The sequence below is a fragment of the Protobothrops mucrosquamatus genome, unplaced genomic scaffold (genome assembly GCF_001527695.2).
Source record: "Protobothrops mucrosquamatus isolate PMUCROS unplaced genomic scaffold, P.Mucros_1.0 scaffold446, whole genome shotgun sequence".
NCBI lineage: Eukaryota > Metazoa > Chordata > Lepidosauria > Squamata > Viperidae > Protobothrops > Protobothrops mucrosquamatus.
In genome coordinates this window covers 621040-633096 of record NW_015386769.1, presented here as the reverse complement: position 1 = coordinate 633096, position 12057 = coordinate 621040, and the positions used below count along the sequence as shown (strand labels likewise).

Here is a 12057-nt window from a genome sequence, read left to right as displayed (position 1 = left end):
TCAAATGAAGGATGGTTGTTGTTTTTTCATTGAGAGATATTTTGATCACAATTTGTGGTACAGGCTTGAATCCTAGTCAGTATCATGGTAGGCCCAAATACCACAAGCAAAATGTTGCAGTACTTTATCATAAAAATAAGGGTTATCTGAACTCACTATTTTTTTCTTCTTCTCATGGTCCTGCAGGATACGATTCATTGGGTTTATCGCTTCTGTCTGAATGGCTTTGCCAAGCTTTCTAGACGCAGGACATAAAATATATACATCTATGTTATGAAAACTTGCCTTCTCGGAAAAGAGTATCATTTGCCAGACAACCACAGAAGAAATGGTTGTAAATATCACCCATTCAATCTCCTCCAAGGAGGCAATAAAACTGAAATGTTTATTGTAGAAGTTTTAAAACCCTTCCAGGCCTCAGTAGACTTTGAATAATGGAGTAGGTTCTACTTACCTGTGTAAATCTGATGCAGATTTCAGCTCCTCCGAAACACAAAGCGAAGTTCTATGAATATAGCTAAAGAAAGACCATGGAAAAAAGGGAGATACATGTTTTTATTTCAACTTCTGAGTGAGCAAATTATAATTCCTAAGAACCCAGGAAATGTGACATTTTTACTAGATTCGTGTTTACATTTTCATATGATCTATTTTGGCAATCTGAGACCCAGGCTAATTCTGTAACAGTGGTTTTATGAAATGAATTATAGAAGTGTACTGCTTAACAGAAATGAACCCTGGAAGCAAGCTGGCTACATTTGAAAAGAGTGTTGTGTGACAAAATGATACCTGAGTCATGTGTAGTTAATGTGAGGACTGCTCCATTTCCCCCCCCCCCCCCATATTGGAGCATTTTGATTCAATTCTATTGTGCACACAGAGCAGAAGGACATTCTGAGATCCCAAAGTTAGATATAGACCAGGTATTTTTTTCAATCTGATCACTACTGTTGAACAATAATGGCATAATTTCCCTATTTTGGGGTGGGAAACAGAGTCAAACTCCAATGAAAGCTCTGTAATGCTTTAACATAGGTATTTGAAAACATGGAGAAGCTTCCCAAATTTCCAGTGAACTTCTCCCTGCAAAAGAGAAGATCCTGGTTCCATTCACATAAACTTTGGACCAAGGCTTTTCTTGCTTAGCCCTCAACCATGTCTAAATACAATTCTTTCTAAAAGAGATTGCCCCTATCTGATATAGGATATGGATTAAAATTAGAAGAATGATTCCCATTTGTGACTGGGGATTATCATTAACCCACAAAAGTACTATAATAGTCAGTGATGTTACTCTTGTAATATTTGGTAATATGACACAATTTTGGTTGTTTTAGAAACATTTTAGGGAGCCTGCAGCCTCCCTGTAGTTCCTCGCAATCATCTTATTGCCAATCATCAGGCATGGTGGTTGGGATGCAATCGCTGCAGTTCTCAAATGGAAAAGATCAAGAAAAACTGTTCTCAAGCAGAGCAATTCTTTCCAATCATCAGAACTCTGAGTTCACATCATTTGGTCAGATTATATAACTACAGCCTGTCCAGGGAGACGGATTTCCTTTTGTCACACCCAGAAGAGAAAAAGACTTGGATCTCTAACAACCATCAAAGGTAACATATCTTTACCCTTGAAGAAAGTCCTGGACCAGTGGCAGTGGAAAAGAGCGTAAAAGTATAGTTAATACTTACTTCACTTTTATTTTGGTCAGCATTTTGGCAAGCTTGTTTGCCAATTTCTCCAGTCCTTTACCGTATGTAATCTCCAAACTAGTTCTGCAGAGAAAAGAATCAATGGGCACTTATTCATCTTAAAAGTTAAAACTTTGGAAACTTCACCAATAGAGGAAAAAATGGGCAATTGTGTATGTATGGCGGGGGGGGGCTAGGATGGGGAGAGGAGGGGACTATACAGCAGGAGATAAAATAATAGTTTTAGTCTTGGCCCAAACTGTGCTAGAGCCTGTGCAAACCAGAATCTTCCGCTATAGACTCTAAAAGTCAGACTTGGGGGAAGTTGAATAATATGTGAAAATAAAATGGACAAATCCACCAGTCCAAAGAGAACATTAAAATGAATAGCTAATTTATATGTGTAATCTCTCTCCCTCCCTCCCTCCTTCCCTCCCCCCCTCTCTCTCTCATTGATCTGATCTGATCTGTTAGATTTTTTTATTTTTAGGAATCAGCATCCTTTCATAAATTTGGCAACTTTGCCTAATTAATCAGGCAAAAGGGGCCATATTTTAGAACAGGAACATAGCAAGTTGTTTTACATTAATCAGAGCCTGTCTATCAGGTTTAGTGGTGCCTGCACTGACAGGGAGCAACTATCCAGGGTTTTAGAGTTTTTTTCTAGTCTTACTTTGGAAAGCCAGAGAATAAAACTTCTTCATAAATAATGGAGACTCTAAACTGCAACCTCTCTTTATCTTGGAAAATTTGATGGGCCTTATGTAAAGAATAACAGTGGCGCCTGAGGCATTTCTTTCTTTGGAAGATTTATATGCCACTCATTCCCTTAATGCTTCTAAACAACTTACAAAATTCTTTTGTAGTGATGAGGAAGAATCCATTGAGTTGAATCAAAAGAACCTTTACTGAGAGAAACTGGATGCAGTAAAGTCAGGCGGAATCTGAAGGTCCCGCACGAAGCATAAAGCAATTCTTTTGTTTTCCCAATCCCAACCCCCCTGATCAGTCCCCCAGCAGCCAATGTGATGCCGAGAAAATGTTTTGTTTCACTGTTCAGGGGGGCAGCATGTCAGGTCCACCATCATTCTCTGGTGTCCTGCCATTGTGCTGAGAGGGGATGGGGGATGGCATGCTTGGGATTTTTGCTTTGGCTGTGCGCTTGGGAATTGGGGGGTGGAACTGTCTTCGGAGGTCTGACCCCATAGCTCGATAGTGGGAGAAGCAAGAGGTTCCAAAGGGACTTTCTCTAGTTTCTTAGGCTGTAAAATTAGACAGCAGGAGATTTGTACTTTCAGACTTGCAAGATCGATGACGCAGCCTTCCCAGACTAATTCTACCTCATTGTAAAGATACATTAATAGAACCTTACAAATCTGAAAATACAACTCCCGCCATCTCTTTCACGGCCCAAGAAACTAGGGCTGTCCCGTCCACTATAGCTGCAGACTATGCCATCTCTTAGTTGATCGTTCCCTGTGAAGCTTCTCTTCATCTATCACTCAAGGTCTTTCTCACATACTGTTACATCTGCAGTATCTGCTATTGTTCATTCTTTGACTAAAAAAGAATAAGGATAGGGGTTTTGGGGGGGGGAGCTTGTTGTTTGTCTTTACAAAATGGACAGGACAGTGCTCTCTCGCTCTCTCTTATCTCAAGTAACAACTAGGAATCTGGGATTATGGCTCATCACTGTAGGTTGACAAATGTCCTTCCTTGCCATTCAGCTGTTTTCAATCACGTTTATGGCACTAAATTAGAATCAACACTTCCCTTTCCTAAAGGGTTTCTCAACTAGAATTCATGCATCCTTTAAAAACATTGAAAGGGAAGAATTTGAATTTATTTTTTTTTTTAAAAAAAACCACACACCAATAAAATGGAAAGAAACAGAACACAGAGAGAAATTATGCTTTACCTGTAACGGCCAATTCATTCTCTCTGCAACCGGGAAATAGAATAACAGAGTTGGAAGGGACCTTGTAGGTCAGTGGTGGCGAACCTATGGCACGCGTGCCAGAGGCAGCACTCGGAGCCCTCTCTGTGGGCACGTGTGCCATCGCCCCAGCAGAGTTTGCCAGAGTAGCGAGCACATGACATTTGGAAGCGACAGGGCAGGAAGTGAGCGAGCAAGCGGCGTTGGCCCCCCAGGGATGCCCCGGATATGGCGAGGGACTGGCCCCTGCCACCCTGGCCCCGGCCATGCTCACCCAGTCTGCCGTGACCACTGCAGCCACGCCCACCCAGTAGGGCCACGGCCCACGCCACCCCTGAAGGCACCACAATGCTAATGCAGCCCTGGCACTTTGCGATAAATAAGTGGGTTTTGGGTTGCAGTTTGGGCACTCCGTCTCTAAAAGGTTCGCCATCACTGTTGTAGGTCATCCAGTCCAACTCCCTGCCCAAGCAGGAGACCCTACACCATTTCTGATAGATGGCAGTCCGGTCTCTTCTTGACAGTTTCCAGTGATGAAACTCTCATAATTTCTGAAGGCAAACTGTTCCATTGGTTGATTGTTCTCACTGTCAGAAAAGTTCTCTTTATTTCTAGGTTGAATCTCTCCTTGATCAGTTTCCATCTGTTATTCCTTGTCTGGCCTTCAGGTGATTTAGAAAACAGGTTGACCCCCCTCCTCTCTGCTGGAGGCAAGGTGGGCAGTTCGTTTAGCTGTACCCAGTGCTGGTTTTATCCCTATGCATGCACAGGCATTGCCCCTCCCTCCCTCCAAAACAACAACAACAACAACAACAATGAAGCAAAATGTTTAACTAGTTCCAACAGGTCATTTGGAAGGGGTTTGATTGTTGCTAAGTTTTTAAGAACATAAATACTGCAAAAATTGTTTATACTCTCAATCGATAAATATTCATTTCCAGACAGCATGAATCCATCACCGATGGATAAATAATTATTTAGCTGGACTTGGAAGGATGTTAATGGGATTTTGCACCTTGTTTCAAAGAGTAATTTTTCTTTCGCAGACACCTCTTTAGGGACAGAGGATGGATTTTAACTTTTTCAGAACATCCGATTTAAAAAAAAAAATAACTCTCTTCCTCTTCCAACACATGCGGCTCCTTGTACTGTATTTGTCAGAAGCTTCCTGTTATTCTGGAAATTTCATCCATCCCCGCTGCTCTATAATTCATGTCACTCAGCAGCTCATATTAAAGTCAGCACCACTCTCCTAAGAATTCTCATTTGCACTGTCATGAATCAGTTATGCCCTGTTTGCCCTCAGCACTCATGTAATTTACATGAGAAAACCGGTTCCTGTCTCTCAGCCACTCTCACTGGCTTTGACCGGAACGTAATTTATCAAACAGGCTCCTTGAATGAGGGTGGAGCAGGAGAGGACTATAAGAAAACATCTAGGGCAAATAACAGTTAAAACAGTTATTACAGCCACCGGTGATATAACTGCATCCTTTGAAGGCACTGATCACACATCAGACACAGATGTACATATGTCGAGCAGTTTCTCTTGAGTATCCTTGATTTGATAAGGTACAATTGAATATCTAAAGCAGCCTCAGTTGAAATACTCTGAGGTTTGAATAATATTGGGTCCATAGGTATCTATTCTTTACTACAGGCAAGTGAAAAAACACTAGCACACTCTTCAGGAAAGAGACACACAACTCAGGGGTGCACAAGCTTTGCAGGCAGTCAAAGCTTGCCGACCTTGATAGCTCTTGTTTCAAATGATAAGGTGGCAAGTGGTGACACAGAGCCTGAGAGCTGGTAGGGGAGAAATTACCTGCTTAGCTTGCTGAGATTAAGAATTTTGAGATTAATTTAAATGGCAACTTTGAAACAATCCCCAGTTAAAATCAGAATGGCATCAAATAAATACTTGGGGAGAACCCCGCGTTCTAAGATGTAATCTAGAATCCAAATCTTTTTTGATGAACTGTGTAGGAAGTCAGCCCCCCCCAAAGAAGGAAATATTAAAAAGGCAGAATATTATATTTCCTCAAAGGATCTTAAAAAGGCAAGAAAGCATGCCCAGTTTATCTTAATAGCCCCATGTCTCCTTCCCCCAAGCAGAAACCAGCTCTGTAGAAATGCAGATAACATAATCTTGTCAGAAAGAATGGAGCCAGGAAGCTGGGATTAGAAAGACAAAGATCCCTAGAATCAACAATCCCTCATACCAAAAATCCAACAGTCATTAGCCACAGCCCCAGGGAAGCAGGATATGACCTTTGGGACATAATAGGATTAACCAACCACCATCAGAATACCAGAAAGACACACTCAGACCCAGGTCAAAATTCATGCCAGAAGAACAACTCCAAACAAAAGCACAAGAAGGTATAAAAAGCCACCACTCCCTAATACATGTGGTCAGTTTTCCCAGAGCAATCTTTCTGTCTGGCTCTCCTCTTCAATAAACTACAACCTTCTTTCTAAAGCAGTCTCCATTTTGATTATTCCCAGCTTGGACTGGACTTTGATGAAGATTTTTCTTTCAATAACTGGTAGAACAGCTACTTCTCACATCACTCCATTAAATTGCATATCTGAAGTGGATTCATTTTTGACTTCAGGTTTTGTGTGAACACAGCTCTTGTGCATACATTTATCACTTACTGTGTTATGTATGAACACAGGCATTGTGGTTTATTCAATAAACCATGATTAAAACCAGCCATGACTTCCTGCAACGTGTGAATCCAACTAGTTACTGAGCCAAATGCACGCTTGATTCAGAATCAGGCTGTTAAGAACAGTTCAGCTCCTAAAAAGTTGTGCATTAAATTTTCTCAGTATTATGAAAATAACTTTGATGCTCCAGCATCTATGAAAGGAAGAGCAGTGATTTTTGTTCAACTTCATTTCCCCCTCCCTTTAACTGCACAGATGGTGAAATGTTTCATTCTATTTATAAAAGCATCATTTTCATAAAGACATCTCATACAAAAGAAATCCTAAGGTTTAAGATGCAAGACAAATCTTCAGTGGAGTGGCAATTGCTTTTTAAAAGGTACAGCTAACGAAAGCCACAGTGCTCAAAATATTTGACAAGAAAATGAATTGGGTTTTCAGGATGAAATAAGCTGCAGCTAAAAGTCTTTCTTCTCTCTTCAGTGATAAGTACATCTTAGTAAATCTTATGGAACTTTTGTTATGGATATATACAAATCAACGATAACTGCTACAAAAAGTATCTTCTAAGCTAGAGGTACGACTGATATGAAGAAAGTAGAATGGTAGGTTTCAATTAAATGTCATCCATTTTAAATTAAATGGAACAGTTTAAAATTATTCCCTGCTGAAGTCAGTAAAGCATAAAAATTATAGCCAGTGTAAGATGTTATTCAGAATGAGGGTGTGACTATTCTTACATAACTCCCATCATCAGAAGAGAATCATGTAGGATGAACCAAGTTGAAGAGCTGATTCAATGGTTTCCATGCCAATCAAGACTGCAAAAAGGTGGCCCTCAATTTATTGTTAGATTGTCGCTTCTAATGTCTTCATTCTGTCTCCATGATTGACTGAACCTGCTTGGGACTGTCATCCAACACAACTTGAAGACTATAGGTTTCCTATCTATGCCTTAAAGTGAACATTAGGAAAAGAATATTCTAAATCGTCTTTTTGAGTAATTAAGTGCAAGGCAGCAGATACATTTTGGCATCACTTTTGTTTTAGAGTAAATAACAGGGTTCAAATGAAATTGCTTTGTTCAATTGGGTCTGACGATTTGGGCATTCTATGTTGGAAGTGGCTGATGGGATAGAGAGATCTCCAACCTCATGTCCTCTTGGATTTTAGTCTTTATTTAATCTTTCACAATTTTAATTGTTTTCTATGATCTTTTTAAACTTTTTTATCGTTCTATAAGCCGCCCAGGGTTGCTACAACAGTGAGATGGGCAGCATGTAAATTTAACAAATAATATATAAAATGTGTCAAGTAACTAATCTGCAGCAAAGTGGCAAGGGGAGCACATCAAATAATACTAGAGGTGATCAAAATAAATACAGCAATAGGGGAATTAAAACAGCTGTCATCCAGAACATGCTTTCCCCTTATTAGAAGAGCTATATTGGCTTTCAATTAATACCTGAAATGAATTCAAAGGTCTCCTGTTTAAGATCTTTAAAGCCTGGTAGAGTTTGGAAATGGGGTAACTTATAGACAATCCTCTTCCATATGAGTTACCTGTTCCTTATAATCATCCACAAGATGCATTGGTGCAGTATTTCACTCCATTTTCATGTAGCAGAGCTTATTGATTTATTTTTTGTCACCTTGATTATTTCAAAATAGATAGATGATAAATAGATGATATATTTTAATTTGTATCAACAATGTTCTGCAGAGCTTGTTAGTTTCCCCATTGGCTGGAATTTGCTTCACTGTCTCTTGGGATTCAGTTGATTCAGTTCACTGTCTCTTGGGATTCAGGCCTTTAAAGGGGAATTGTGCCTTGGCTCAGATGTGTTTTGTGTAACACCAATAAAATGAAAGCACCTTGCTCATTCCAGTTTAAAATGCAAGTCGGGTTGATTTGAACTTTCTTGGCTCTTTGTGGAAATGATTTTAGCATCCTCTTTGTCTTCTCTTCCTCTGGCATTTGAGTTCAAATGTTTTAATTCCCATTTTAAATGAATCATCCTGTATTGCTATTTCTGCAAAATCAGTTAGGGCTAATTTTTACTATCAATCAAGCCAGCTTCTTAAACAAATTGACTTGTTTTAACAAATCCTGGCTCCCTAAGCCAGAGTTCGTTGGATTTAGATGAAATGGCAGTCTTGTAGCCAATCACAAATAGAAATAAAAAAATATTCAGTATTTTCCCTATAGGATGTGGCTATGCAAGTTTGGGTAACAGCATACGAGAGCACACTATGATCAAGCCAGACAAACATCATGGACAAGAAATAAAATACAATATTATTCTAAAACTTGACTTTTCCCTCCATGGTATTAGCTGTCCTGGTAACCACTGGGTGAGTAAATTAAACATTCATTGCAACCAATTCATAGTCTCATCTTAAAGCCTGCTCCATGTGACACCAACTCTCTCTTCCTTCCGAATTTTGAAAACAAAAACAAATTCAGCAGCAGAATTTGTTGCATTCTCTCAGGCGGTTCATACATACCTCTGTTGAAGGATAGATAAGAGTTGTTTGCAGTAATTATCTCCATTTTTAGAATACCCTTTCAGCTCTTGGTATGCCTGATCATGCTGAAACACAGCACAGGGATTGAGTCACTTAGAGAGTTTAACATTTCGCAATATTTCAAGCCTACGCTAGGGTGACCTGCTATGTTGTTCTGGCACAAAGCATTTGGAATTGTCTGTACCTGCATGGGGTGTGTTATTGTGTGCTTGTGTGTGTGGAGGGGGGGGGAGAGGAATGAGTGAGTGTCAATGATTCTTCCCAGCAGGAAAACATTGGGAATAAAGGAATATTAAAAGAATAATTCATTTCTTAAACAGATGAACCAGTGAGAATATATCAATGCCAAGATTTGTGAGTGTGCATGCACAATAATTTCAGCTATTAAGGTGCAACAGTTTTCAGCATCTGACATCTCCACCCAAGAAACTGAATACCCGACCTACTCACAAAGAGATATATTTACAATATCACCACACCTTTTTTTAGCATCCACACAAGTGTACATGCCTGCTCAGTTGCCTCCCTCTTTCGAAAATACCATTTTTTTGTGTTCCTAATGTATGAATGATGTTAATTTTTGAAAGCATTACAGTATTAATACAACTGAAAAGCACAAAGCAGCAGAACCTAAACCAGTTTGTACCCACATGTAGTGGATCCAAGCAGAGAAAGAGAAAAATTCTGCTAACTCTATCCAAAAATTATTGTAGATTTTCTGTGAAATATTTGTAACTCCCAAAGGACAAAATAGCAATAGCATTTAGACTTATATACCACTTCATAGTGCTTTACAACCCTCTCTAAGTGATTTTCAGAGTCAGCATATTTCTCCCAACAATCTGGGTCCTCATTTTACTGACCTCAGAATGATGGAAGGCTGAGTCAACCTTGAGCTGTTGAGGATCGAATTCCTGGTGTGTGGGCAGAGTTAGCCTGCAATACTGCATTCTAACCACTGCACCACCACGGCTCAAATACATTTGAAGCTGTAATATATGGATATTATCTTCAAGGATGTTAGTATTTCTCACTTGTTTTTGCAATGCATCTACCCAAAATGAAATTTGAAACATGACCCAGGATTGAGGATGTGTTTCTTTCAGGCTCTCCTCCAGTTAAAATCACCCAGTGATGAAGCTCAGAGAAAAGAGTGACATATGATTTGGCTTCCTGCCTTGATAATTGGTTGAAATTAAGATTCCAGCAAGGATCAGAATGTATAGTCTTTGAACTGGAAAAAGTTAGGCACTTCTGATGTAGGACAAGGGTGGGCAAAAACTTTTACTGGCAGAGGGATATAGGAGGCCTTATACATTTTGGACCCACTTTGAAAGGGGGGGAGGAAGCTACTATTGTTGCAACAGATTTGTTTAACTAGGGAGGAATAATATGTGTTTTTGTCCTTGTTTTAATTCACATTTTTTCAATGTTTTTGTTTAGTTTTGTCTCTGTTTAATTTTTTTCTTTTGGATTTTGTATTTTAATCTTTTCAATAAAAAAAATAAAATAACAGTTTTAAAAAAAAGGAAACCTTTGGATGGTATGTCAGGGCTGTAATTCGGAAATGGGACAAACCCAGGGGAAAAAAATGTATTTGGTTAATTGAACTTCTTAAACTTCACATTAGATTACTTAAACATTATTAATCAGTTTGTTCCAGTATACTGGATAACTTCCCCACCCCAGCTGGTTATTTTGATTGCAGGTTTTGGAGGAAGTCTGCCAGCTTCTCCCACAGATTTCCCACCTACTAGCTTCAGCCAAGTGGGGAAAGAAAGGAACTGTTCTAGGAGAGGAGAGGCTGAACTGGGAAAACAGTTTACGTTTGGGCAGAAGGAGCATTCTGGCAAAGGTGTGTTTTTAACACAATCATTGTAGACGCTATTGTGTGGCATTACCCATATCATAGGAGCATGATGGCTCGCATAGTTAGGACGTTAGGTTGGAGATTAGCAAGCCCGCGTTTGAGACTTGAGTGCTGCCCTGGGGCAGGGTGAGCTCTAATCTTTCACTCCAGTTTCTGCCCGGAGACATGAAAGGAGCTCCCAAATGGGTATCCCCCCTCCCCGGCAACAGTGATGTCACTGGCTAATCTTTTCAACCTGGAAGTGCCTCGGTGCTTCTGACACAAGTGCAAAAAAACCCCCCCAAACTCCAAAAACTCAACCTAAAACCGGCCATCCTTTCAAAACTTCAAGAGTTCCCATCAGCCTCATAGATGAGCCTCAAGCTAATAAACAAAGCATTCCTGAGGGTCCTATGCTGCTTGTGCTCTTTCCCGTTGGGTATCTTCTCCTGCACTTTTTTTAAAAAAAAACCTTTCATACCCAACATCTTCATTTCTCCAGGAGGCCTCCAGGATGGCCCCCACTCTGAGAAAATCACGATGCCGGAGGTGAGCAGTAACATGCCTCAGCTTTTGAGTAGGCACAAAAGGAACTGAGATGCTTGTTGTCAGCTTAAGGAGGAGTGAGTAAGTTGGAGACAGAACTTCTGGAAGAGTGAAACGATAAAGAGGGAAGGGTACTTAGGGCATGCAGGCATCTATGGTACAGCTCAACCCAGTGGCCGGCTGCTCAATCCAGAAGCCAGCTTCCACGTAAGAGCCCTCAACAAGTCGTGTAAGAACAAGGAATTCTTCCTTTTGAAACTGTCCCCTTTCCAAGCAGACATGCAGTCTTCTGTTCAAAGCGAAAGGCAGAAGGAGAGAATTGCACAGAAAGGCCCCGTGTTCTACTCACCATGCAGCCAGCAAGTGGGTTCTTCATTCTGAACTGCCTGTTTATTGCTGTAGCATTTCCAGTTTGGTCTAAGACTAAGGCTGGGTGTTTCACGGCAAGAAATTAGGTCAGATGAGCAAAGCAAATACAAAGTAGTTAAGGGACTAGCCCAATGGGTGATTGTTATCCAGTGTACTTCCTGATAGACAAGGAAAAATCAAAAGGCTGCAAGCAGTTGGGAGAGTGTTTTCTGAGCATTTTTTTTAAATCAGCCTGCAAACAGAACACCACTGTAGAATGAAAAGTGATCCCACTAGGGTAAAGTGGGCAAAGGGTTGGATTAGAACTGACAGCCCTCTCTTGTAATTCAGATCCTCAGTCATAAAACTCAATAGGTGACTCTGGATCAGTTATGTGTCTGAGACCTTTACCACTTCACTGATGGTAAACTTGAAGCATCCATACTGGACTGCACACAAGAAAGCTAGACAATCAATGTAGCAA

General features: G+C 40.3%; 1 protein-coding gene across 1 annotated transcript in view; it reads right to left on the bottom strand.

The window, feature by feature from the left end:
• Positions 1 to 11696, bottom strand: part of NOSTRIN (nitric oxide synthase trafficking) — a 31145-nt gene extending 19449 nt beyond the window's left edge. Inside the window, exons 1-5 of the mRNA XM_015816396.1 lie at positions 11575 to 11696; positions 8810 to 8895; positions 1690 to 1773; positions 455 to 517; positions 157 to 238 (exon numbers count right to left, since the gene is read on the bottom strand). Of these exons, the coding sequence (XP_015671882.1) occupies positions 157 to 238; positions 455 to 517; positions 1690 to 1773; positions 8810 to 8895; positions 11575 to 11601 (342 nt within the window). The 5' untranslated portion in view covers positions 11602 to 11696. The remainder of the gene's footprint in view (positions 1 to 156; positions 239 to 454; positions 518 to 1689; positions 1774 to 8809; positions 8896 to 11574) is intronic.
• Between the last annotated feature and the right edge of the window lie 361 nt (positions 11697 to 12057).